The sequence below is a fragment of the Triturus cristatus genome, chromosome 3_1, assembly GCF_964204655.1.
Source record: "Triturus cristatus chromosome 3_1, aTriCri1.1, whole genome shotgun sequence".
Classification (NCBI taxonomy): domain Eukaryota; kingdom Metazoa; phylum Chordata; class Amphibia; order Caudata; family Salamandridae; genus Triturus; species Triturus cristatus.
The window spans coordinates 1,054,529,109-1,054,556,182 of NC_140583.1; the positions used below are offsets into that span (position 1 = coordinate 1,054,529,109).

The 27,074-nt window shown below is 47.2% G+C and overlaps 1 protein-coding gene across 1 annotated transcript in view; it reads left to right on the forward strand.

The window, feature by feature from the left end:
* SORL1 (sortilin related receptor 1) overlaps nt 1-26,493 on the forward strand; it is a 744,876-nt gene extending 718,383 nt beyond the window's left edge. The window contains exons 45-48 of the mRNA XM_085645831.1: nt 10,901-11,007; nt 11,650-11,842; nt 24,591-24,803; nt 25,650-26,493. Of these exons, the coding sequence (XP_085501957.1) occupies nt 10,901-11,007; nt 11,650-11,842; nt 24,591-24,803; nt 25,650-25,714 (578 nt within the window). The 3' untranslated portion in view covers nt 25,715-26,493. The remainder of the gene's footprint in view (nt 1-10,900; nt 11,008-11,649; nt 11,843-24,590; nt 24,804-25,649) is intronic.
* The last annotated feature ends 581 nt before the right edge of the window (nt 26,494-27,074 follow it).

Sequence of the window (27,074 nt, forward strand, 5' to 3'; positions counted from 1 at the left end):
ATAATTTATATAAAACAAATGACTCAGTTGGCTAACAATGTTTCTTTTGATAAGCAGAGCCTTGGTCAATCTGGGCCTTGCATGGTCGTCGACGTTTCAACCCACAATGTGCTCCATTGGGAAGTCACGTTGGGTCTTCATCAGGACTGAATGGGGACGGGGAATTGACAGCCCACGGTAAACCAGACAATGCTCACAGGAGGAGCCTAGCGCGCAACCAAGATGGCTGCGTAGGTGCGAGGCTCCCGAGGACCTCCGTGACCTCCTACATAAATCCTGAAAATATCCTGTCCTAGATGAGGGGACTGTGTTGGTGAGCCCGAGCTGAGGTGTCACCCGTTTTCCGTTTCCAAATTGGACCTCGGACACCGGCGGGAGCACCGATTGAGATTTGCGGCCTTCTCCACGCCGGCCCCCCGGATTGGAGTTGCGGGGTGATCCGGAGACAAAGTGATCAACAGCGGCGGGCAGGGCTGGGCGACTCGCGTACCCCGCACTTTCACTTTCGCTTTTGCACCCTCCTTGCTGCGTTGGCGAAGTTGGGTTGCGGGGCGGTGTACGGTGGTGTGGCCTCGTTGGGGTGCCCTGCTGGCCCGCCGGCTGTGATCCGTCCTGCGGACCTGTGGTGGCCCCCCCCCCGGAGCCCGTGAACTGGTTTGTCGGCCTTTTCCGAGGTGATCGGCACGATTTGGGGACTGGAACCATGTCCACAAAGCAAGATGGCGACCGGGCAAAGGTGAAATCGACCCGCCGTGGCGCAGCCCATCAGTCCAACAGCATGGACCGCTACACCCTCCAGATGGGATCTCCCGAGGTGCCGCATAGGTCCCCTGAGGGCCCGACTGATGCTCCTGCGCTGCCCGCGGATCTGACCCTGCGAGATGTCATGGGCGCTATCGCCGAGATGAAGGCCTCGGTGGACCAGCGCTTTGACACACTGGCGCAAAAGATTGACTCGGTCAACGTGGATGTTGGCCTGGTGAGGGCCGATTTATCCAAGACCAATGACCGGGTCGATTCTTTGGCCCACACCACCTCGGGCCTTACAGCGGACGTGGCGGCCCTCCAAAAGGAGGTGCGCCGGCTTGGCCAGGCGAGCGCCCTGATGGATCGTCGACTGGAGGATTCCGAGGGTCGGGCCCGGAGGAACAATGTCCGCATTGTCGGGGTGCCGGAGGGACGTGAGGAGGCGGCGGCGGACCTGTTTGTGGAGGACCTGATTCTCACCCATCTCCAGCCCCGGGGGCTGAGTAAATTCTTTGCGGTGGAACGTGCCCACAGGGTTCCCGGAGGAAGACCTAAGGCCGGAGCCCCTCCGAGGCCTCTCATTGCCCGGATTTTCAACTTTCGGGACAGAGACGCTATTCTTCAGACTTCTAGGCAACAAGGACCGGTCAGACTTGACAATATGGATGTAAACTTCTATCCTGATTTCACCCCAGCGGTCCAGAAGCAGAGACTGAGCTTTCTCGGAGTCAAACGTCGTCTACGGGACCTGAACCTCAAGTATGCGATGCTTTTTCCAGCTAAGTTGCGGGTGGAGGTGGATGGCCGCACGCACTTTTTTGATCGTCCCGAGGCAGCCGGGGACTGGTTGGACTCCTTGCCCGGGGATCGGGGCCGGGGGGGTGGGGGGGGGCGCGGTTGGAGGGGAGGGCTCGCTGGATCAGGACTGAGGGACTAATAGTAGGCCTCGCTCTGGACAACATTGTCGTCATTTTCGACTGTTCGTTAAGTCTCCCTCCTGTGGAGGTGGTACGGGGTCTCTTGGGGGCTCTCCCTCCTCCTCTGGGGGACTAGTTAGTTTAATCATTCATGGGGCGACAGGCACACTGCACTTTGGGGGGGCTGTTTGGGCTCATGCAGGGGTGCAGGGAGGGGGGGGTTCTGTTGGGATGGGTGGGTTGGGGTGGGGTGTTGTTTGTTTTTACCGCAAGGCAAACCCTTTATTGTATTGGTATTTTTAAGGTGCTCTCCGGGGGACGAATGATGGCTTCTGTATGTGATGGGGGGTAGGGACCTGACTTTATTGTCCTGGAACGTTAACGGACTGGGGGATAGGATTAAGCGAGGTGTGGTCCTGCAGTATTTGAAACGACTTTCGCCAGATGTGGTCTTTCTGCAGGAGACACACCTTATTGGTAATTCCTTTTGTGCCATGAATCGGCGTGGCTATCGCTTGGTGGCCCACTCGGGCTTCACGTCGGGCTCACGGGGGGTGGGCATCATGGTGAAGAACTCGCTCCCGTTGGAAATAGACGATGTGCGCCATGATGAGAGGGGACGCTACACTGTCTTAGTGGGGAGAATGGAGGGTAAAGTAGTTGTCTTTGTCTCAGTGTACGTCCCACCGGGGTTACAGTCTACGACTTTTGCAGACCTAGGGCGCCTCCTCCTTGACCTTCCGGGGGGGGCTTCTGGTGGTTGGGGGGGACTTCAATGCGGTGGTTTCTGGGACCGTGGATCGTCACCCCCCTAGGGACCTCCCCCGGGCGCAGGCGTGGCTGTCCGGCTTCTTAGATACACTGGGATTGGTGGACTGCTGGCGTTTAAAACATCCCACACAGCTGCAGTACACTTTCCACTCGGGTGCCCATGGTAGCCTCTCACGGCTTGATTATGTCCTTGTCCCTGCGGCCTATGTTGGGAGGGTAGGAGAGGTGCGCCATTTGGCGCGGGGTATTTCAGATCACTCCCCGCTCCTGTTGCAAATTGATGTCTTCCCGAGGGGGGAGGGCAGAGTAGCTCCAATCAATGCCTGGTACCTGCGCGACCCCACCATTCGCGCTGATTTGATTAAATCCTTACAGCGGTATTTCGATGAGAATGCGGGGTCCGTCCCTTCGGCTATCTCCCTGTGGGAAGCCTTTAAAACAGTTCTTAGAGGGGAGGCCCTCTCCTTTATTTCCCATGCCCGGAGGCGCGAGCAGGAGGAGGTGACCCGGGTGGAGGCCGAAATCGCTGAATTGGAGGGTGATCTAGAGGGTGGGGTGACGGATGCTGCACTACATGTCCTACAACTTAAGCAGGCGGCCTACAGGGCCCTCGTCACGGAGGTGGCCAGGGGCCTCTATAGAGAGCAACAGGGGCGACTGTATGATGTGGGTGATAAGGCTGGTAAATTGCTTGCATGGTTGGATAAAAAGGAGAGAGCGAGTCGTGTGGTCCCGCTGATTGAGAGGACGGATGGTGTGCGTGTCACCGAGCCAGAAGACATTGTCTCTTGCTTCGCGGATTATTTCCGCGAGGTGTATTCCCCGGTTTCTCCTTGCTCGGAGGAGGATTCCCATGCCCTGCTTAGGGATATCGCGCTGCCTTCCCTTTCGGTGGAGGACAGGGTGTCGTTAGATGCCGCTCCTACCTCCGACGAAATTGCCCTCGCCATACGCTCGGTCGCATCCGGCAAGGCCATGGGCCCGAACGGCATCCCTATCGAGCTGTATAAGCTGCGACCGGATGTACTGGCACCCCACCTCCGTGCGATGTTCCTGGCGGCCCACTCGCTGGGCTCCCTCCCGCCGGACCAACGTCTGGCTACAATTGTGGTGATCCACAAGGAAGGGAGACCTCGAGACCGGGTTACATCCTACCGGCCTATCTCGCTCTTGAATGCGGAGCCCAAAATCCTCGCCAAGGTGCTAGCCAACCGGCTGGTCGGCGTGGTGGGCGATCTGGTCCACCAAGACCAGTCCGGCTTTATTCCCCATCGCAACACGGCCCTTAATCTGCGGCGCTTGCACGGGGTGCTCGCGCGTGTCCCGTTTGTGCGGGAGCCGGCCATATTGGCGTCCTTAGACGCCACCATGGCGTTTGACACGCTCGAGTGGCCATACATCTGGGCTATGCTGGCGAAGTTTGGATTTGGCCCGGGGTTCATTAGCTGGGTCAAATTGTTGTATTCGGGCCCATTGGCGCAGGTGGTGGTGAATGGAAGAGTATCGGTCCCATTCGAGCTGGGACGGGGCACGCGACAGGGCTGTCCCTTGTCGCCGCTCCTGTTCGCGCTGGCCTTGGAACCCCTGGCGGAGTGGCTGCGGTGGCACCCTTCCATCCGTGGTCTCCGTTGGACCCCCGAGTATGAGGACCGCGTGTCCCTATACGCTGACGATATCCTTTTGTACCTAGCCTCCCCGCGTAAATCACTGATTGTCCTGGTTGATGTTTTGCGCTCATTCGGCCGCAACTCAGGCCTTGTCATCAACTGGGCTAAATCATGTGTGTATGTGCTTTCCGGGGAGGCTCCCGTCCTCCCGCGGGGCTGTCCGATCCAGATTGCCTCACAGGGGTTTCGGTACCTGGGGGTTTACATTACTCTGGACCCGGAGGCCCGCTACGAGCGGAATTTGCTTCCCCCCCTCCAGCGCTTGAAGGAGGACGTCGCGCGCTGGCGGCGCCTGCCGCTTTCGCCGCTCGGCCGGGCGGCATTGTTTAAGATGATGTCGTTGCCACGCTTCCTGTACGCTCTCCAGAACACGATGGATTTAGTCCCGGCGCGCTACTTCCGTGAGGTGGAGAGTCTACAGCGCCGCCTGTTCTGGGACGGGAGGCCGCGTATTGCCCTGGCGAAGTTAACGCTCCCATGGTACGACGGGGGGATTGCCCTCCCGGATATTAAACGGTATTACTGGGCCTCCCAGCTAGCTGCAATTAATCATGGCCTTTACGGGCCCGCCTTAAACCCGGCATTTGAAATGGACAAGATGCTCCTGCCTGGTGGCGACTATAATCGAGCGCTCTACTCTGGCGCGCCCGGCCCCCGCCTGACGGGACCTACGCGTGTCATGGTACGAGTATGGCACGCGGCTAACGCAGCTATGGGGTGGAAGGACCGTTTGACCCGGGCATCACCGTTGTACGCGTCTGAGAGATTGGGCTCCCTGTGGACCTCGAAGGGCTTCGAGAAGTGGGACACGATCGGCATCAGTAAAGTGGGGGACCTCTGGACGAGAGGGGGATTTAAAACATTCGAGGCGCTGCAGACGGAGTTTCAGCTGCAGGGCAGTGAATACTTTCGGTACTTGCAGGTCCGTCACGCACTGGGCTCAGTCTTCCCGGACGTCGCCTCCATCCCGGAGTCTTCCCCCCTGGAGGATAGAGTGCTGGATGGCCACGTTCCGGACAGCACGATCTCCCTTATTTACAAAAAATTGATTAATGACCGCTCGGGCCTGCTGACTGGCCTCCGCGAGGCTTGGGTTGCCGACGGGCTGGAGTTGGACGACGAAGACTGGATTTCCGCGGTGGCCTCGCCGAAGGAGGTCGCCATACCGGCTCGCCTTCGCTTCGTCCAGCTTAAGATACTCCATCGGGTTTACATGACGGGGCCAAGGCTTCTGCGTATGGGCTATGCTGAGGATGGGTTGTGCAAGCGTGGGTGTGGTGCTTTGGCGACTTTTTTGCATATTTTGTGGGAATGCCCGAAGGTGGAGCGATTCTGGCGTGGTGTGCATGAGGTCCTGCGAGTGGTTACGCATGTTGAGCTGCTGCCTGAAGCGAGGAGATGCCTGCTGAATGTGTGGGAACCAACTGACTACTCGGTTCCGCAGACGCGATGGGTGACTCTGGGATATATGATAGCTAAGCGTGACATTGCTCAACTGTGGGGATCCCAGAGGCTCCCGGCGGTGTCGGCCTGGAAAGAACACATGGATTGGTGCATGTTCCGAGAAAAGGTGGTGTATGTGGCGAGGGGTAAGCCTGGGGCATGGGTGAAAGTATGGGGCCCTTGGAACGCCTGCCGCGGGGGTATCTGCGCGCCACCACTGCTGCCTGCGGCCTCACCAGCCCCGTCCCCTTAGTTGACTCCTTTCCCTAGCCCTGAGCACGGAATTCCCCCAGTCCTCGATTTGTTCCCCTTCCCCTCTTTAGACTCCTGTGGATGGCTGGGGTCCCCCATTCGGGGAGCACGTGCTGTTACTTTCGATTGCAGGTTGCCTTGCGGGTGTGGTTTTTGTGTTGTTTGTATAAAATGAAACCGTATTGTGGGGTCAGAGTGATGTGGCCCACGACGCTGGTACCTCCTATTTTGCTCCTTTGCAACGCCAAGTGTTTTTGTGCGTATGTCATATGCTCCTGTCATTCTAGCGGCCGGCCGGAAGGTTGTAGGCCCATACTTGTATATTCTTGAGATTGCAATAAACGGTTTCAAAAAAAAAAAAATTACAATGCTGGTTAAGAATTTCAAGGTGGCCTATTGATGTTAGCCCTATTGCTCGCATGCTATGTGTGCCTAGCCTCAGCAGAACTCAAGAGCTGGGATGGCTTGCCGACGGGTGGCCGCAGTCACGTTATAGGTACGGCAACGTGCGTGAGACCTTCTTCTCTACGGAGGTCCGGTTGTTTGTTTAACAGGAGACTATATTCCTGTGGATATTGTTGTGACAGTGGGGAGTGGTTGGTGGATGGGAAGGCTTAGAGGGAGAGGGCTCAAGGCATTACGGTGGCCGAGATTACTTGGCATGTCCAATAGACAGCGTCCCTCATAGCCCTAAACCCCATCTACTTACTTCAAGGCGGTCGAGACACACTGATTGCACATATCCTCCCCTGACTTCTTGGTACAGTGCGTTAAAGAGGCGGCACCTCTCATATAGAGGTGCCCATCCCCTAATAGCGTGTTCCTGCGGGTGTGTGAGGGCATTATGATCTGAAATTCAGATCTCCCAACGACAGGACTACTGGCCAAGAAGGTCCACTTTCAGGGATCCCTTGTGGTTCATCCTTCATTAAAGTCCTCTTAGACTTGTTTGTCACAGGTTGTTTTCTCTTTCTGAGCAGACTGCATATCTACATTTTTATTAAATGTGCTTCGCTTTTTGGAAAATTGTGCTAGTAAACTCCGAGTTTATGGTGTTTTCTTTGACAGACATGAGTTAGTGGCCTTCTCCTCTGTGGAGGGGATAGGTAATTCATTTGTTCATTCCTAGAACATATGGGGTGAACTCTTTATCTTATGCTGTGTAATAGGTAGTGTTGGAAACAATCTGATGGAGACTTCTAGCTGCAGTTTCCTTACCTGTTTTCGGTCATACAATTTATGGTCGGAGTTATTAGGCTTATAGGAAGCTCTTCTTGTTATTCTCCCACAATACATTTCGCATCTGTCTGGAGGTTATATATTACCTGTCTTTTTGGGTATGTATGTATTTTCTCTGTGTTTTACAAGTGCTTGGTAAATCATGGCTGTTACTTCTTGAAGCGGACTTGTGATCAAATTGTGTTTCGTATCACAAGTGTTGTTGAATGCGCTTGTTGCTAAGAAGGATTCATTTTATATAATATTTCCTTTTAATGTTTAATTTTTTCCTTATTTAATGTTTTGATACTACACTAATAGGTGTGTTACCTTTTCTTCTTTCGCTTACCTTGGTGTTCTGAGCGTACCCACAGCTCTGAGTCATGTTCAGACTTGCGGATCATGACACTGAAGGCCATGCAGGCGTAGGCTTTGTAGACACCTGCGGTCCTTCAGTAAATGTGGGCCAACGAAGCTTTGAGTTGTCAGACCACTCGGAGTCTATTGTGACACAATTATATATATTGTATGTATATGCCCAGGTGATACAACTTTGTGACAAAACGTTTTACTACTGGCATAACTGATGAGTATCAGTATCCAATGCATACCTATTAGTGTCATTTTAGTCTCTTTACAGTGGATTATATAACCTTTGAGTGGTCATTTTATTCAAACAAAATTCTGTATGCCATGGAGGTATTATTGTTTATCTTTCTTTTGATTTAACCCCTTCGCTGCCAGGCCTTTAATCCCTCCTGTGCCACGCCCTTTTTTGGCTATTTGGGGTAGTGCGCGCTGAGGCCCCTGTAACTTTTTGACCACATAAGGTATCCACGCCAAATTTGCGTCCTTTTCTTCCAACATCATGGGGATTCTGAAGGTACTCCGGGTTTGTGGATTTCCCTGGAGGGGTCACAGAAATGAGCCAAAATACAGCAAAATTTAGGTTTTTTATGGAAAAAACGGGATGCAAATGAAAGCCTCTGGGTTTTCCCTGCAAATGTTATCAAACAAGGGTTTGTGGGGCTGAAATCACAATTTTCCTAGCTTTTAGGGGATACCAGACTTTTGTCAGAAACCCAACATTTTTTACAGTTTTGGCATTTTTCTGGGACATATCCTATTTTTGCTATTTTTTGTGCTTTCAACCTCCATCCAGTTAATGGTAGAAATGGGTACAAAAGCAATAATGGATCCTGGAAAGCTATACATTTTAGAGAAGTAGACAAAATTTTGAATTCAGCAAGGGGTCATTTGTGTAGATCCATCAAGGTTTCTTTATAGAAAGTAACAGTTAAATATAGGAAAAATTGAAAATGTGTTAAAAAAAGTGCCTTTTGTGTCAACGTTTTCACCTGTAACTTTTTCTAATTTTGACAGCTCTTTGAAAGCAATATACCGTAACATCCGCTGGACATTACTGGTTGTGGGGATATATAGGACTTGTAGGTTCACCAAGAACCCGACGAACCCAGAGCCAAAACTGAGCAGCAACTTGCAATGGTTTTTTATTATGTACCGGGTATATAGTAATTATTCTGTAAAAATGTGTACATGGAAAAATCAGTATGAAAGACACCTATGTATTTCTGAAATGGGAACAAAATATAGAGTTTAGAAACAGTAGATATTTGCACATTTCCGAAATTAGGAATACTCATACTAGCATGAGAATTATCAGTCATTTTTTAGAATGACTTCTTTTTTACACAATGTCTTTCATTTGGAAGGCAGAAATGCATTGAAAGTCAATATGTAATAACAGTTCCTTTACAAATCTGAATTACCCTAAGTCTCCCGATAAAAATGGTACCTCACTTGTAGGGGTAGGCATAGTGCCCACGACAGGAAATGGCTCAAAACCCAACGTGAACACACCACATTTTCACAATGCGAAATTACCCTTTTTTAGCAAAGTGCCTAGCTGTAGTTTTTTAACCCTAGCTCTGCCGGCACCTAGGTAAACCTAGCAAACCTATACATTTTTTAAAACTAAACACCCAGGGGAATCCAGGATGGGGTGACTTGACTGCCTCCCACCAGGTTCTGTTACCCAGAATCCCTTGCAAACCTAAAAAATTGCCAAAAAAAACACTTTTCCCCACATTTCTCTGGTGGAAAGTTCTGGAATCTGCGTGGATCCACAAATTTCCACCCACCCCGCGTTCCCCAAAGTCTTCCGAGAAAAATGGTACCTCACTTGTGTGGGTCAGCCTAGTGTCCGCGACAGGAAACGGTGCCAAACGTAAGGTGGACACACCTCAATTTTCATAGCGAAAAATGACCCTTTTTTGGCAAAGTGCCTAGCTGTAGTTTTTTAACCCTAGCTCTGCCGGCACCTAGGTAAACCTAGCAAACCTATAAATTTTTGAAAACTAGACACCCAGGGGTATCCAGGATGGGGTGACTTGACTGCCTCCCACCAGGTTCTGTTACCCAGAATCCCTTGCAAACCTAAAAAAATTGCCCCAAAAAACGCATTTTCCCCACATTTCTCTGGTGGAAAGTTCTAGAATCTGCGTGGATCCACAAATTTCCACCCACCCCGCATTCCCCAAAGTCTTCCGAGATAAATGGTACCTCACTTGTGTGGGTCGGCCTAGTGCCCGCGACAGGAAACGGCGCAAAACACAACGTGGACACACCTCAATTTCGCTGTGAAAAATGACCCTTTTTTGGCAAAGTGCCTAGCTGTAGTTTTTGAACCATAGCTCTGCCGGCACCTAGGGAAACCTAGCAAACCTATACATTTCTGAAAACTAGACACCCGGGGGATTCCAGGGAGGTATGGCTTGCGTGGATCCCCCAACGTTTCCTTACCCAGAATGCCCTGCAAACTTCGAATTTAGCTGAAAAAAAATCACCTTTTTCACACATTTTTGTGTGGGAATGTTGTGGCATCACCGGGCTGACACAAATTTCCTACCATCCAGCGTTCCCCTGGGTCTCCCGATAAAAACGGTGCCTCACTCGTGTGGGAGAACGCTGGGTGGTAGGAAATTTGTGTCAGGGCATTCTGGGTAAGGAAACGTTGGGGGATCCACGCAAGCCATACCTCCCTGGAATCTTGTGTTGAAGGAAGGGCACCAACCTGGTCATCAAATAATACCCTGAGGTATCTGCAGATTTTAACCAACTCCAATTGACGTCCTTGTAGGTACCAGTTGTGAGGTTTCTGCTTTCTTGTGCTCACTTACATCACCCTGTTTTATTTTCCTCATTTATTGACATTCCATTGGCAGATGAGTAATGGGATAGCTTGTCGATAAGTCGTTGCAGGCCGATTTTTTTTTGTTTGACGTAATAGTATCACATTGTGTGCATATAGAAGGTTCGAGATGTGCATGGCTCCTGGTCTGTGGGGGGGGGGGGGCGTTACTTCATTCAAAACTACGGTCAGGTCGGCCAGAAAGCGATTACACAGGTACGTTGCCAACATACATCTTTGTTTTAAGCCCTTGGTGGTGTCAATTTCCTGGACAGGAAGGAACCATCACCTATTCTCATTCTTGCCCAGGTGCCAGAGTATAGCAACTGTTTCGCTTTCAAGAGGCAAGTGGGAATATCCCAGTGGGCCAGTTGTTGCTAGAGGAGATTGTGCTGCACACAGTTGAATGCAGATGTAAAATTTACACAGCAAAGATAAATTGGTTGTTTGTTCAGCTTCTGGTTGTCTAGTCTATAATGACCGATGATAAGAGGTTGGTTGCTGTGCCTGCTCCTTGTACAAACCTGTATTGATTAGGGGGAACAATTTGTTGGGGGGGTGGGGGTGGAAAAGTGGACCCTGCTACAAAAGTATGTATATTTTAAGCATGATTATTTGTAATCAACGTGCAATTGTTGCTATTATATAATCTCAGATTTTAATTATGTCTGTAGTTCCTTTGTCTGCACCCGATGCTTTGAAAGTCATAAGTGAAAACAACCATGTCCTCCTGTTTTGGAAGAGCTTAGCTCTGAAAGAAAAGAATTTTAATGAAAGTCGGGTAGGTAATATTTTTTTTCTTATAATTGTCTAGTAGTGGTGTTAAACGTAGGGCAGAAATTGATTATGACTGAGTGCTGTGATTGAGAAAACTATCACCTTATCTCAAGAAATTAGAGGGTGGTGGTGTTTAGCTGGACCTTGAGAAAGGCAGGTGGTGGGGAACCAGTCTTTCATGGAGGGAAAAATAGATCGAGGACTGTGCGTAAACATACCCCAAGCCCGCCTAGTGAAGACTAGAAAAACATAAATAAGTAGATAACTGAAGTCAGTAGGACAGATAACTTTATTATCAAATTGTGCTTGAAGTAATCTGCTCAAAGCATGGCAGGGGCAGACGTGTGAATATCAGAATCCTAAACTTCAGCGTTTTTTGTAAGTGTACCAGGTATAGAAAGCTCTGTGTAGGTACAATGACGATCAACCAAAAAAAAAAGTTTAACCATCAATGTAAGGACTGATCTACTGTTAGCACGTTCCACCTTTTGAGAGCAGTGTACGCTAAGTAAAAAGAGAAAGTGTGATAGGTCATGGAATGAAAGTGATGTATACTTGTAGACTGCCATGTTTCTGTGTAACCAATATTAGCCCTCTTTCAAAGTATGTGCATCTTGAGTTGCTGATGGTTTCTCTCCTGCTGCAGGGCTATGAAATATATATGTATGACAGTGTGACCAACACTTCCCTGTTTCTTGGAAACACAACAGAAAACGTCTTCAAAATTTCCAATCTCAAGATGGGTCACAACTACACCTTCACTGTGAAGGCTAGATGTCTGGTCAGTGGACAGATCTGCGGTGAAGAGGCAGCGCTGCTGTATGATGATCTAGGAAATGGTACGTACCCTTTGAGCACGGTGGAGGAAAGCAAAACATAATTCTTACTTCTGACTGAAAAGTTTATCGTTTGGGATATTTGTACGTAATATACTTTAGGGCTACCGGTGATATTGTTAATTCATATAATACCTATGGCTTTCTAAAAACGTTCCAGTCCTAAAATGATACTGGACTTAATACTGAATCATCTTGTTCATTTATTTATTCTACTCTTATTTTAGGACTTCTTTCCAACTAATTCTATTTCGTTTTTAACATCAGAACCATGAGCTAATGGCAAGACATATACATTTTCATACACCACATATCAGCATAGAGATTAAGTAATACAAAGTGTATTTCTTTTTGTTAGATGGTGTAGGAGAGTAGGATCTGCACTTATGTTGCCCCCACTTTTTTCTGATGTATACACTGGTTTCTGGCTATAGTCTGGCTGGGTCCCTGCTAATCAGGGCCCCAGTCTCTCTGTTCTCTCTAAACGACTTTGAGTGCATACTAGATGCACTAGTGATTGGATACTGTGGCACCTTATGAGCCCCTAGTATATGGTACCCTAGGTACCAAGGGCATAGGTACTTCACAGGCCTACCAGGGGCTGAATCATGTATTATGCCACCCCTGGGAAGCAGACTAAATCTGACACCACAGGCCTGCTACTGCAGCCTGTGTGATTTAGTGTTAGCACTCCTCACTGAGGTATAGGTTCCTATATCTCACCATAAACACACATATAAACCTATCGGTCACCCCTAAGGCAGGCCCTATCAATCCTGAGGGCAGGGTGCTTGGTTTACAATGTGAGGGGGTGCCTCTGCCTGAGCAGGGCCCCTCTGCAGCTGGCAGGGTCTATTCCTTGTGGCTGTTTGTGGATGCGGTTAAACCATATACTCTTAAGTGCATTATAAATGCTAACTTTGGAATGACTGCATCAAAACATGTTGTGTTTGGTGTCAAACAACTTGGAATCATATCCCCACATCAGTCCATGATGTGGGAACATGATCCCACCCTTCTAGAGGGGAAGACATGTCTCTACTGTGGTAACACGGTAGAAATCTGAAAGAGCCCTGGCATCACAAAATGGATGCCACCAGCAAAGACACTGGGCTGCCCTCCTGCTGCTGACTGAAACTCGCAGTGGAGGAGGCCCAACAATAGGCATCCTGTCACAGGGAGGTGTCACCACCTTCCAGACAGGATTTAGTGTATTGGAGTTCGGTGGGTGCACTCCTAGAGTGCTTTGAAGTCTTGCACTGGGGGAGCAGCAGGCTCCTCTGTGCATATGCCAGCTCAAACCGGTTCAGGGGCTACCTGCCCCTGCTCTGGCGCGAAACTGGACAAAAGGAAGTGGGTGTAACCACCCCCTACCCTGACCCTCCCAGAGGAGTTATCATAGAGCTAGTCCCTCCCCTATCTTCAGTATAAGATAGGAAACCTTGCCATTGCAAAGTAGATGACCCTGGACGACGCTTTACAAGAAGAATCCTGGTCCTTCAACTTTCCACTACCTTTGGAAGACGGAAGAATCTCCTGTGGAGTCGAGGAGTGACTCCCCTGCTTGGCAGGCACCAAAACTTGAATCAACGGTCGCAAACTTTCCCGCTCCCAGCAGTGTACGAAGTCCCTGCAGCCCAGGAAGTGGATTTCCTGACTTCTCGATGGCCATTGTGAGTCCGCAGCAGAGCTGAGGCGAGTGGACCCCACGAGTGACGAGGAACCACAATACCTGGGAACTATGCACTATTGTCGAGTGCAACCCCTTCACGACGTTCTACGAACTTGTGCTTTGGACCACTTGTGGCCCAAGCCTCCAGCAGGTTTTGCAGTGAAAATCAGAGGCCTACCCCGTCCCGAGTGACCATGGGCTCCTGTGAAGCATTTCCTCAAGAGGCGCCTTCGCGATCCCTTGCCCGTTGGCTTGTGGGTCCCCCGAAGACTTTATCGACTCAAAGGGCTCCCCTGGTTGCTCCAGGCCTGCCCTCACTCACCCTCGCTGGGTGAGTCCCTCAGACCTTGCTAGTCTGCACCATCGACTTTCTCCACTCTTCACAAGACTTGCTGTTGCCAAGGCTTGTTGGCTCCAATCCGGTTGCCGACACCGCCATCAGCTGTAGACGTCGTGGGACACTCCGAATCCAGCTGCTGGTCATAGTCGATCCCTCCTGGACCTCATGAGCGAAGAGTCAAAACACCCTTGATCACCTGAAATCACCCGACATCCGTGGGCATCCATCTTCCTGGCCCCAGGTCACTGCCAAGTGACTGTGAACACTGTCCCTTCAATTTTCAGGTCATCTGCATCTCGAATCCAGCCTTGGATTCCAACGGGCACTTCTTCAGTCTTCGCAAGCAGCAAATCTTCTTTGGTCTCCATAGAAAACAGAGACGCGACCCGACACCAAAAGACACCTATGCACCCGGCTTCCCTGGGTGAGGTAACTCGTGCACTCTGGTGCCCTAGTGTGTGTTGGCCCTCGAATTACTTACCTTGTAAGTGGCTTGCTTGTAGACTTCCTCGAAGTACCCTAAACTTTAAAAATCAAACCGGGACTTACTCCATTGTAATCAATAGGGAAACCCCGGCTGTGTTCACACACTGCATGCGTCTTCCGTGGGTCTGTTACTTACCTGCTTTCACTGCAGTAGTGAAGCCCCAGCGATTCTACAGGCCCTAGGCCTTGTCATTATGCAAGTCGACTTTCCTAAACCTCTTTTTTAGTATATGGTCTGGTACACCCCTAGGGCCCCAGCCATATTTGTGCTTAACTTATTGTGAAACGTTGATATTTGAATGTGCTCCTGGCTTCTAATCTCATAAAGAGATTAGTAGAGTGTGTCTAGAAATAAATACATATATATTTGATATATATACCTGTGTGGTGTCCTTTCATTTGGTAATTCAAGAGATTATAAGGTAAAACAAGCTGCTTTACATTCCTCTGATACTTAGCCTGAAGGCTGCTCTCCACAGCTACCACTAGGATAGCTTTCTTTAAAAGGTTGTCTTAAACGTATCTACCATAATAGTCGAATTGGACTGGTGCAAGGTGGCCACTATAACTAGTGACCAGCATATGCCAGGCCAACTTCCCACAGATGGTCTTAAAAGTGTGCCCTTCAGACGGCTGCATCTTCCTACCCCAACAGTTCACAACACACCCTTTGGAGTCCAACTATTCCACTGTCTCCCACATCTCCTGTGTAGTTCTGGGCCTCATGGCCAAATCTGTTGATTGTGTGAATCCTGGCAGACAGGAGTATTAACAAGCCCATAGTAACTCCATAAAATTATTTCCATTGTCACCATACTTTCTCAAATTTTGAGAATTTCTCTGTTTGCAGGTGAGAGGAGTTTTGAACTCTTTCCCCATTGTTCTTAGTACGGAAATTCCTTTGGGGCAGTTTTGAATTGAATATTATATATATACGAGATACTAGGTGTTTTGTGTATGTCAGTCTTGTAGGAATATCTTGAAGATCATTAGTGATCTCATGGCTTCTACCCTTAAATGCAGCTGCAGAACCCAATGCCTTTTTTGAAAATAGTGAAATATTTCTCCTCCTGATGCCATATGTTAACATTGTTTTCAGATTAGCAGGGCTCCCCTTCGTGCTAAAAGTCTTGCAACCTAAACGAGCCTTGGGTTCTCCTGCACCTGCAGTGGTTTCTATTGAACCCTAGTGTGAAGTCTTATGTTCTAGATGATAGGGTTAGAGGGGAAGGATATGTGGTTAGTTTATAACGCTTTGGTAGGTTTTCCCAGGTTTCTAGGGTTAACCTGGTCACCACAAGACGTATACATTCCAGCAGCATAGTTTTTAGGGACCCAGATAAGCTTTCTCGAGGGTAAGCTGTTAGTTTCTAGTCTATAAAGTTCCAAATTTTGTCAGTTTCCCCACTTAGTCATTTTATGATGTGACCCGCTTGGGCAGTCTCATGGTATCTGCGTAAATCTGGTAATCCCAGGTCACCCTGTTTGAGGTGTAATATGCTTGTGACTACAGGGTCTCCTCCCTGCCCATACACAGGTGTTGCTTAGCTCCTGTAGTAAAGTGAGTCCCCCTTTAGAGATAAGGGTAGGAATAGCCGGAAATATATAACGAATGCTGGATAGAAATTAAATTTTGAGTTTAGCAATTCTTCTCAGCCAAGTCTGGGCATGGGTACTCCAGGAGCTTAAGATTTCTTTTATTCCCTTCATCAGGGGTTTCATATTACTACTACCTCACTCATGTAGACCTGGCGTCAAGTAGATGCTCATATCTATCAAGCCTTGCTGTGTCCTTCTAAAAGGAGTCTCACTTTGTAATGTTTGGGCAAAGACCTGGCCTCCTGCTAGAATCAGCCCCTCTGACATATGTAAGTTAAATTGAAGACCTGCAAAATCTCTGTTCTCCTCAAGCAGTGGCACTCCCTCCTACAGAGATTACCGGGACGCAGTGAGGGGTAGCAGAATGTCATCCACAAAAGCTGATACCATGAAAGAATCTTGGTGGAAGTTTCTGCCAGTAATGCGTGGGGGCAATCTTAGTATTTTTAAAAGAGGTTCTGAGTATAGAGCATCAGAGAGAGTGGAAAGCCCTGCATCATACCTTTTTGTATCGCCGGTGGTTGAGAAGTCTTTTCATTTTTTACATATTCTTTGAAAAGGTGAGGCGTATAACGCATCCACCAAGCCCCAGAATTAAGTGTTGAGCCCTGCCCTGTGCAGTGCCACCACCATCATCATCATACTCCCGTCTTTCCTGTCAAATGCTTTCTCCTCGTCTAACAATAGTAGTGCTGCTGCTTTGTGCTGCTTCCGCGTGAGGTCTATTAGGTGTAGTGCTTTTGTGGTGCTGTTGCTAATTGACCTTGAGGGGATAACTACCATCTGGTCGGCTTGTATCAACAGAAGCAGTACTGCCTCTAGGCAATTTACTAGTACACGCACAAACATTTTGGCATCTACGTTCAACAGGGCAATTGAACGATACGGAGAGCCCTGAACAGAGTTCCTAAGGGATTTATCTAAGAGGGGGATGGTTGCTTCACCCATTTAATGTGTGAGGCCATTCGTATGGTTCAAAGTGTTATCGCTTTAGTTAGCATGAGATCCAATGTGTTGGTTGGAGTCTCTGCATAGAGCTTTTTATAAAAAGTATGAAAGTCCTCTGGTTCCCCTTCATCTGGCTCTTGCATTTCCTGTTTCTCATGTCTGACTTTAATGATGTAAATCTATGCCCTCTTCGCTCGCAGTTTGTTAGCTAGGAGGGCGCCTGACTCATTACTTCTCTCATAGAAGCGCACACCTACCCGTGCTAAGATATAGCTGGCCTTATTGCATTCCACTGTGCGAATATAGCCCACAACCAAGGTTCCGAGATCCGTGGTCATGTTGGTGTTGAGGAAGCTAGACCTCTCTTGTACAGAGGAACACGGAACCCGTGTCGTCTTTAAACAGTATCCTGCTGCCTTCATTCACCACAGTCCCAAAGCCGTATATTTCTATACGGACTACAAGGCAAGCACATAATTAAACAGGAGAGTAAGTGCCTCCTTTTTGATCGTGTAATGGTTGATTAGTGATAGCCAGCAACAGTAAGCCTTGGAGTAAAGCACCGAAAACATTTTGGTCCCCTATCAACTGCCGGTCCTGATAAGGCCTTTAATGCAACAAATGCTGAAACGCGTCAACCAATTACTTTATGGAGGAGGACCCAACTAAAGATAAATATTGTTAATCTTTTATGGTGGGGAAGTGCATAATTTTTTTTCAAAAAGGTGTGTTCAGGATAGGCCAAGATTTACCACAAGCTGTGTTTTTGTTGTGAAATTTTGTGTGTACATATTTGTGATGTTTGTAAATGTGTATATTGTCTGTTCTTCTAGTCAATCAACACTTTATTTCACATTTAAAATCAAATGCATAAAAAGTGTAAACACAAAGTAATTAAAATTTCAATTGTCTGTTCTTAATTTTGATACTCTTGAATGCATTAATATACAAAAAACTAAAGTGAAAATAAATAGCACCAATAATAGGTCATAAAGATAATTGGTTTCATTAGGTTATTTTTAGTTAAGCTTGTCATAATTAAATTAGTTGGCTTATTTGTTTGGTCCATTTCGAGAATTTCGTCCATTGTGTTCCCTGCGCTCACCCATTCTTTATGGTTACCCTGACCAAGGTTGGCTGCTTCCCAACCTTATAGGAGGAATTTGCTTTGTGGCTGCACTCCAGGGTTTGTAGCTCCTCTTGCAATCATCCCAATTCCTCTTCCCTCATGGAGCATAGGCAGGATGCTTCTTGAATGAGCTCACGCCGCAGTACTGCTTTTAGTGCATCCCACACCACCCACTGGTGAAATTCCCCTGTGTTGTTTGAGAGATATTCTTGAATTGCTTCAAGGAGCTCTTGCTGGGTAACATTTTCCTGCTCTAGAAAATCATTAATGTGCCAAATCCCTCCCTGTTTTTGGCCCCCTCTAGCCAGTCTAGCACCAAGAGGGTCATCGGGAAATGGGAATAATCTATCAGGAGTGGTTTCCTATAGCACCATGGGTCGACATTTGTTACCCCTCCTGTGAGTTGTTGAGATTTGTCTTGTATGGGCACCTCACACAGTTAAAATCCCCTCTGTTGATGACGAGATTGTCAGATGTTGGCATGATGTGATTTTTGGGAACCAGAATCTTTACCAGACCCACACTTGTAGCATACAGAGTGGCTATCATGAGTGGATGGCCCTCCCACTACAGTTAACCAACCAACAATCCTCCTTGTCTGCTTTGATCTTAATTTGAAACTATTCTTGTTTCAAATAGGTATGGCTACTCCTGTTCACTGTGTGAAACGAGAAACTGTATGGGAAAGTACCTAAAGCATAAGCTGTGTTGATCTGATTTGAGAATGTGTTTCTTGTAAGAGATTAGTATTCGTAGCTATGGTGCTACTCATTGGGGGGGGGGGTCCTATGAGGGTGACCTATGTTGACGCCTGGATGTCATCCTCTGTGTCCTTTTCTTTTTGTCATTGCTTGTCCGTCAATGCTTTGACTAGGCCAGCAAGTCTTTATGGGAAGTTTATTTTTGACACCTGTCATGGCTGGGCTGAGTTCCTCCGATGAGTGGGTTTGGAACCTTGCATGGCTGGGAAAATACATTGTGATGGAGGTTTTCGTTGTTATAGCCTTGCCAGCCACCATCAACCAGGACCAAGGCGATCACTCCGGATGTCGTATGCATGGCCTTTTCCCTTGTTGTTTGCCACCCTGCCATGGTAGTACTCCTTCTTGTATAAGGCTGCCTCCTGGCTTTTGTCAGTTGCATGCTAGAGCATTCTGGCTGGTGAGGTTCCAGGTCTGTGGTAGGGTGGCTGCTCTGTTCAGGCTTCTCACAGCGAACGGGGGCTAATGTGTCAGCTCCGTCAGCTCTAAGCTTGCTTGTTAGTTGGATCATGGTTGGAGGTCCCTGTTATAGAGTGCCAGCACCTCGTGATTTCCCCAGGAGGGGCCTGTCTCAATGCTTCCTTCTGCTTGCTGGCACCTGAACGGCAGCTTCAGTCGTTATTTGTTCTAATAGTTTGGCCATTGACTGCCTGGGCAACTGTGGTTGTCGGAGGATCCAACTCTCTCATCCCATGGCCTCTGCTACTCCAGAGACTCCAGATGCCTGGCCACACACATCTTTCTCGTAGCCATGATGAAGGAGGTGCTTCCATGGGGATCTCAGCGGGCCACGGCTTTGATGCACACTGGAAGCTGGCTGGGACCCCCTTATGTTGGTCCCAGGGGTCTGAGCAGTGTCTCCTTTCCCAGGAGATGTCAAGAGGACCCCGTTTGGTAGGTGAACTGGAAGGCACTCGGGCCCATATCGAAAGCCTCGCAGCCATGCTTCTGCCATCTTTTGCGCCTGGCCACGCCCCAAAAAGTTATTTTAATAGGTCTTGCTCCAGCAGACAGGCTACAAAGGGTAGGCTTGACGTCATGTTTGTACTGCCACTATATGAGGTAGCGCAGTAGGTGTTGCAATCCACAAGTGGTATTTAACTTCCAGGCCTTGTGTGCACTTTCTGCACCATATACTAGGGCCTGGAATTAGCCAATTTAAACATGGTTAAAGAGGAAGAGCCAGCACTCTACTCTTGGTTAGCAGGTGTAAAGTGCCCAAAGTGCCCAGAGTTCTAAAGTCAACAGAAGGCCACATTAATAGAAACTTAAATCCTGGGCCCTTACACTTTTGCCGTACACACCAATTGATTCAGTGCATTAACAGCATGCCAGTTGTGCAGATCCGTGCCTAGAGAAAAAAGTCAAGGGTATGGACGGTGGAAAAATATGGTTTTCCCATTTTTGCTCCCATAGGAATTTTGCTTATGTCTTTAGCCAAAACTGCTCAACAGATTTACACTAAACATGGCAAGAAAGTAACACTTAACTCAGAGCATGCTTTTGTAGGTTTTATGTACATGCTTTCAGTATTATTTCAGAGAGAAATGTTTAAAAATAGTTTCCAGGTAGTCTTGAAAGTGTTAACACTTTGTATAGCTGTGCTGTTTAAACTGATGATTCATAACACCTATTAATCACATTTTTGGTCAAATGTGATTGCCCGATGAAGGACTCTCAAAATGCTTTATTTTTCTGCTATCTCAAAAGTGTGGAAATAATTTCCACAGCCATCGGGTGCAAGCCTCACAGGTGTCCAACTTGAGGAGAGTGGTGATGGCTGTCCAGAGTCCCTAGTCTCTAGTCTCAAAGCAGCAAAAAAACGTAGAAACCAGAGAAAGTCTCACAAATCAAAAAGTGATTGTGATCCCTCAAGTAGTAATTATAGATGTCGATTTCAACTACCATTTTCGTTATGAGGCTGTGCATCAATCCATGCTGTCAGATAACCTGACTTCCGGGCCACGGAGGCCATAAACAGATGAGGTGGAGGGTGGGCGGGGGGTTGGTTTTTGTGCGTGTTTTTTGTGGCTGGAGATGGGTGCGGGGCCTGCGTCCAACTCCAGCTGCTGACTGCTTACTCTCGCCCTGTTTAACTCTTGCTTCAATACTTTTGTTCGAGTGCCATTAGCAAATGGGTGTTGTTTGCATGGCAGGCATCGTTAGTGATGCTGTGCATAGTGTGTCGCATCCCATAACTGGGAATTTCAGTGTGCTTTTGAGGCAAAACAATAAGTTAATTTTTAACTGTTTATTTCTTCGTTCCCATTGTAGTTAGGTCAGAGATTTCATAGATGGAGTGCTTTTTGTTTCACTAATCTCTTTGGTGCCGTTTGACGAATCTTCACAGAAAACTTTTCAAAAATAGTTTATCCACTTCACCTCCTTCCTGGAAGGTTTCCGGGTGGTCTGTCGAGCATGGGTCAAGAAAAAAGGGGGTTCCCAAAACATTGATTTCCCAGGTTAATTCTCATAGGAAATGTTTGAAATACAGAAAAATGGCTGAACGTAATTGCACCAAATTTGTCAAAGTGAGGAGGGATATGTACAAGGAAGTGGCGGACAGAGGCGTTTGCCTTCCTAGCTTAACGCCTCGATCCGCCACTTGAAACGCAAGGCTGCACCATATTTACAAGAATGTGGTGCAGCCTTGCGTTTCCTCCTGCGATGGCGCTAAGTGTAGCATCTTAGCGCCAATGCACCCTTGCCCCACAGTGCATGGGTGTCTGCGTGCAGGGAAGGATTGTTTATGTGTAGGATTGTTTCCCTTCCTGCGCATAAACAATTCTAAACTGCCATTCTGTCACTGTCATGGTTGCTGCTTCATGCAGCACACATGAATGTCACAAAATAGCATTTTTTTTAAGGATTGTTTATGTATGGGAAGGGACACCTTCCTGCATATTTACAATCCATGGAATTTTGCTTATTCCATGTGTGCTGCACAAGGCACCACACATGGAAAAAGGAAAAACATGGAGAAATAATGCATTTCTCCTTGTTTTGCCAAATTAAGACCAGGTTTTACCTGGTCTAAATTTTGGCACTGCCTCCTATGTTCGCCACCTTTATACATAGGGGACAGCGTGAAAATGAATATATATATATAGATAAATATATTGAAAGCTGCAAACTCTAATAAAGACCTGACTTTGCCACGAAGTAAACTGGTGTCCGTGACTCTCTCTTCACTGTTTGCCGGATGGGAAGCGGGAAGAGTTGGGAAAGTGCTTCAGATAAATATATATATATATTTCTATGGATACATCTGCCTGTGGATTCCACACCTTTTGAATTCTCCCCTGCGCCAGCATTCAGGAGAAACTTTTTTCTAGCTCTCCCACGTTGACATGGACTTCACAATGGCACAGCTCCGCTCCCGACTCCGGAATGACGTCACAGGAGCCACAAGTAGACCTTTTCGGCATGCTGACGTCAGTTTCCTTTTTTCCTCGCCGTCGATGCATAACGCTGCTAGATGAGGGAAGCTTGGCCAACATCTCCTTAAGATTTGTCTTTCTTGCCCCGCACCATAGACATGGCTGGGTCAGCTCCCTCTGCTTCCTCAGACTGTTGTGCCCTATCGTGGAGGGATGTGTCTCGTGGCCACGGGAGGTAATTGTCTGCCAGAGTGCCCAGGCAACAATAGCGTCGTCTCTAGCGGGGTGGGGGCCCACCTTCAGAGTCCCTCGTCGTACGCTGTTCTCATCCAAGCTTCAGGGGCCCCCCCCCCCTGCCTTCCTCCTGGTATGTGCCCGCTCTCAACCCCAGTCATTGTGCCTAGCTACCGGAGGGAGGCCTGGCCCTGCTCGCTGGCTCTGATGGCCCCAGGGCCTTTCTGCGTGTCTCTTTGGTCGTGCGCCGCCTTGTGCCCCTGGCTGTTGAGGTGGTACGACGCCGCTTCCTCCCTCTCTGCAAGGCGTCCCAGAAGATCTTTCGGGGTCCAGCCCCACGAAGAAGGCCCTCGGCTCTCGCACTGGGAGCAAGTCCCCCACTTATGCTCCCCCTCTTTCTCTTTGCGCCGTGTGATGCAGCTCTGACTTACTTGTAAGGCTGCGCAACGGGGTATCCAAGTGTCCCAACGCCTCCGTTTGCTCCCACCTGGAGGCCTCCTGTGCTCTCAGGGCCCTAGCCTGGGCCTCTTGTCGTTCCTGCCCTCTCGGGGAGTCTAGGCCTCTCACTGGGGGAATCTGTGCGTGGGCTACAGCGCCACACTCTTCCTGCGAAACTCTATTTCTGCACTTGGTCCCCGTGTTAGATCCCGGGGGTATGGGCGTTCAGTACACGTTCCCTGTTCAGCCTGTTGCTGCTTTTTCCATGCACTCCGCCTTGAGGGTATGTGTATGGGCACTCGCTGCCAGTTAGTGCCTAGTGCTATCGGGCTCTCTCTCCGCCCCGGGTCTTCCGCTTCGTCGGTGCCGCTGTCGCGTTCCCTGCTAGTCGATGTCTCTGGCTGTGATGCCCAGGGAAGGGGGAGGCCGCTGCCCTGATGTCTCCAAGCCCCCGCAGCCGCTCCTCGTAATGCCCGACCCTCCTACTCCGTTCCAGGCCTCACCGCTACCGTGGGCAGTGGGATGCTGGCCGAAACGCTGGCGTTTTGTGTTGCTCGTGGGAGTTCTGACTTACGATCGTCTCTTCCCCACTCCCTTCAGGGCGCAGCTAGTCTCTGGTGGGCAATGCAGGTCCACGGCCTGTTTCCGGTGCCGAACGGGGCCCAGAACGGCCTCACCAGAGCTATGCCAATCCTGCCACCATTTTCTGATCTCGGCTGCTCAATTCCTCGGGGCTCTTCTCCAAGACGGTTACCCGCAGCGAATCTCCACAGCTCTGGGATGCAGACGGATCCGAGTGTTAATTCCCCCTGTTTAGGCAGCATTTAAGGGGGATTTTGCTGAGATGTGGGCCGGTTTGGGCGCATGGGAGCGGGGAGACTAGAGAAACTCGTCTACCTGCTCGCCATCTTGGCCACGCTCCTGGCTTGTTCTTTAGGGTTCTTGTTATAAACCTGTGTGGGACGGCAAGACTTGATTAACCAAGTGATCACCATCAACTTGTAAAATGGTCCCTTAATCAATGGTACTTGGAATTTAACACCCTCTTTCATCAATTTTAATATTGCAATGACAGCAGTGCTGCCTCTTCAGGGTGATCGTTTTTTTACCGATAACTATTTTCAGAATGTTAATCTTTTAACCTTAAACTTGTAAACATCTGTTCAGTCAAGCAGTGTGATGAAATTCTTACTATGTCCACGGTATAACAGTTACTAGCTTTTTGTTGGTTGTTTGTTCTTTCAGACATCTCTGACTTCTGCTTTTCTTGGCTTTGGTACGGTTTGAACTATATATTCATAGTGTGCTCCAGTACAGTTCATACATGGCTCATGGTACATTGGCTCAAAGGCCATTCTATGACAATAGTGTTATCAAAATCCTAATATTACTTTCAGAGCCATATTTGGGGCTCATTTGTGACCAGCCTTTATTATCGTACATAATCCATTGATTTAGAGCTTGTTGACATCCAGCATTACTACTTGCAGACTTGCAAATTCATTTTAGCTCACTCGCTTTAGCCAAGTGCACATCTTTTCTTTTTGTCCACTGTATGTGATGCTATATATCCAGAACTGCGAAAAGCCTATTACAATTCTATGATATGATCTGACGGACCATGTAGCATTTTGCTTCTCTGTAAGAAGAACCCGTTTTATATTCAGTATTTGTCACCCACAAGAAGCACTAGTTTAACCATAATATATCGAGTGTGCTGCTTTATTTAACTTTTGTAACTCTCAGTCCTCTTTTTTGTTTCAGATGCTGAGTCTTCTATGTCCACATCCGAGAGGTCCACCGACATAGCATCAGTAGTAGTACCAGTGCTTTTCTTTTTACTTATGGCAACTGGTTTGGGCTTCGCAATCTTGTATATGCGACACAGAAGATTGCAGAGCAGTTTCACTGCCTTTGCAAACAGTCATTACAGCTCTCGACTTGGGTCTGCCATCTTTTCGTCAGGAGACGATTTAGGTAACTTATTTCAATCTCATAAGCTTTATTTAATAAAACAAACTGTATATTCCCACAGTTTAATTCACATTTCCAATACGTGATCCTTACAGATCCTAATAAAGTATTCTTCTCTGGAAAAATCCAAAAAGGGATGGGAACATAGTCCATAATAAGATCCATGTTTATGCCAGTGCTTGCTATTGGTTATCTTCACAAAGCTTCATTGTAGACATGCTTTGTCTGAGATGGTTGATTTTCAAACATACTTTTGAGGATGTATTCTTTTCACGTCTGATTTTCTGCAAATCAGGACATAATGCATAAAGTTACTGGTGGTGGCTGTGTGATCAAAGGAATGGACATAAGGAGGAGAGTAGAACTGGTCATGGATGATACAAAGTCTTATCTTGTGCCTTGGTCTGTCCCACAGAGAATCATTTGAGCTTGATACTGCTTTTGCTTACCCATGGTTATGTATTTTAGACATTCAAAGAGATCAGCTAGCATTTGCATTGCATGTGTGGCATTTCATCATACTGTACTACTCGTTCTTTTATTTGAAATAATGTTTATAGTGTCATACCGATGGGGCTACGGCCATTTATTACTGACAGTAGATTGGTTCATCACATAAATTGTCCTTCTTTAAAATCACTTTTGACCAACTGAATTGTCACATAGAGCTATCTGCTGTTTGGTATTTGATAGTGAGAATATGAAAAATACTCTTGAAGTTCCAGGGTATGTGTAGTGAATGCAAGAGAATTAATTATAAATATTACAATGTGCCTTAACATTGCATGGTGTGGAAAAAAAAAGAAAATATTGAAAAGTAATGATTGTTTTTATTTTGGTTTTATTTAGGCGATGATGATGACGATCCTTTGATAACCGGATTCTCTGATGATGTCCCAATGGTCATAGCATGAAGAACAATTCTCATTGTTAACCAACTGGTGTAAATATTTTATTTGATAAAAATAGTGGATTGTTTTTATTTTTAAAATGCACTTTGAGTTGCAAGACATTATTTTTATATGGGCCAAAAATACCCTTTGTAGTACTCAACTGTGAATTGCAAAACATTTGGATGATTGCTACATGATTACGGTACCTTTTAATTTAGTCTTGCAAAGCTTTGCTTGCTGGGCATGCTTTTAAGCTTGTGAGATATCACCAACAACAAAAAAATACTTTGTAGTTTTCAAAGACGGTGTGCTTGGATTTGTAAAAAGGAATAATGTAATTTAGTTCCCAAACCTGTGTTTTTATTTTGAAGTTGATGTGTCAAGCACGTCAAGCACTTTTAAAGGTTACTTGCAAATAAATGTTTTCTTTGCCTTGTTCTCGCAAAGTGAGACCTTGCCTGTTTTATTTGCATCATATCATTCAAATTGCTTGACCTTCTAATCATTGTTTGGCTTAAGCCTTTGATACAACCCTGTTCAGCTTTGTGGTACACCTTATCTCTTAATTTTCAGTTTCACGTATCTGGCACAGACTCTTTTTATATAGGGTATGTGTGTGCAGAGATGTGCTTTAAGAAATTTGGAAATGAAAAATGGACTATGTTTTGCTGTTCTTCATGGAGACATGATTATCCAACACCTATGTGTGTTTGTGTTGTGCAAAACTGCCATTTTTGTGGCTAGGAAATGTATGTAACACCTTAATGTACCATAAAATGCATGTTTGATTGGCACAGTGATGTTCATTTGTCCAAGGAACTCTTTCTTTATACTAGCATAAACTGATGCGAAGTACCATCTATAAAATGGGTTTGTGGACTGTGAATTTCTACTGTAAAAAATATAAATACATTTAGTTTGTGCATTTTATTAGATATAAATGTTTTCTATTTGCTAAATTTCGGGCTAGACTGCCATCAGACACATGCGCAATTAGTTTACTACGTGCCACATTATTTTTATCAAGCAGTACCTTTATTTTGAAAAAATATTTTTTCAGGAACTGCTGGATTCATTACAAACGCAGCACTTTTTAAAATTACAAAAGCTCTGCATCATACTGATTTATTCTATTTTTGTGATAGGCAAAGCTATCACTATAAAATATGTTGCCTAGAAATATTATTCAGTGTATGACACTGTTCAGTAACTTATTGTGACTTGACCATAAACTGTTGTCCTGGCTGTAAGAGTTGTCCTGAAACATTTGGAGAGTCAATTTCTACGTTGTAGAAATACACTTTTTAAAGACGTCCAGGAACAGTTACCATATACTGTTAAAACAATCTATTGTGCCTATTCTGCGCATTTCAGTTGACCC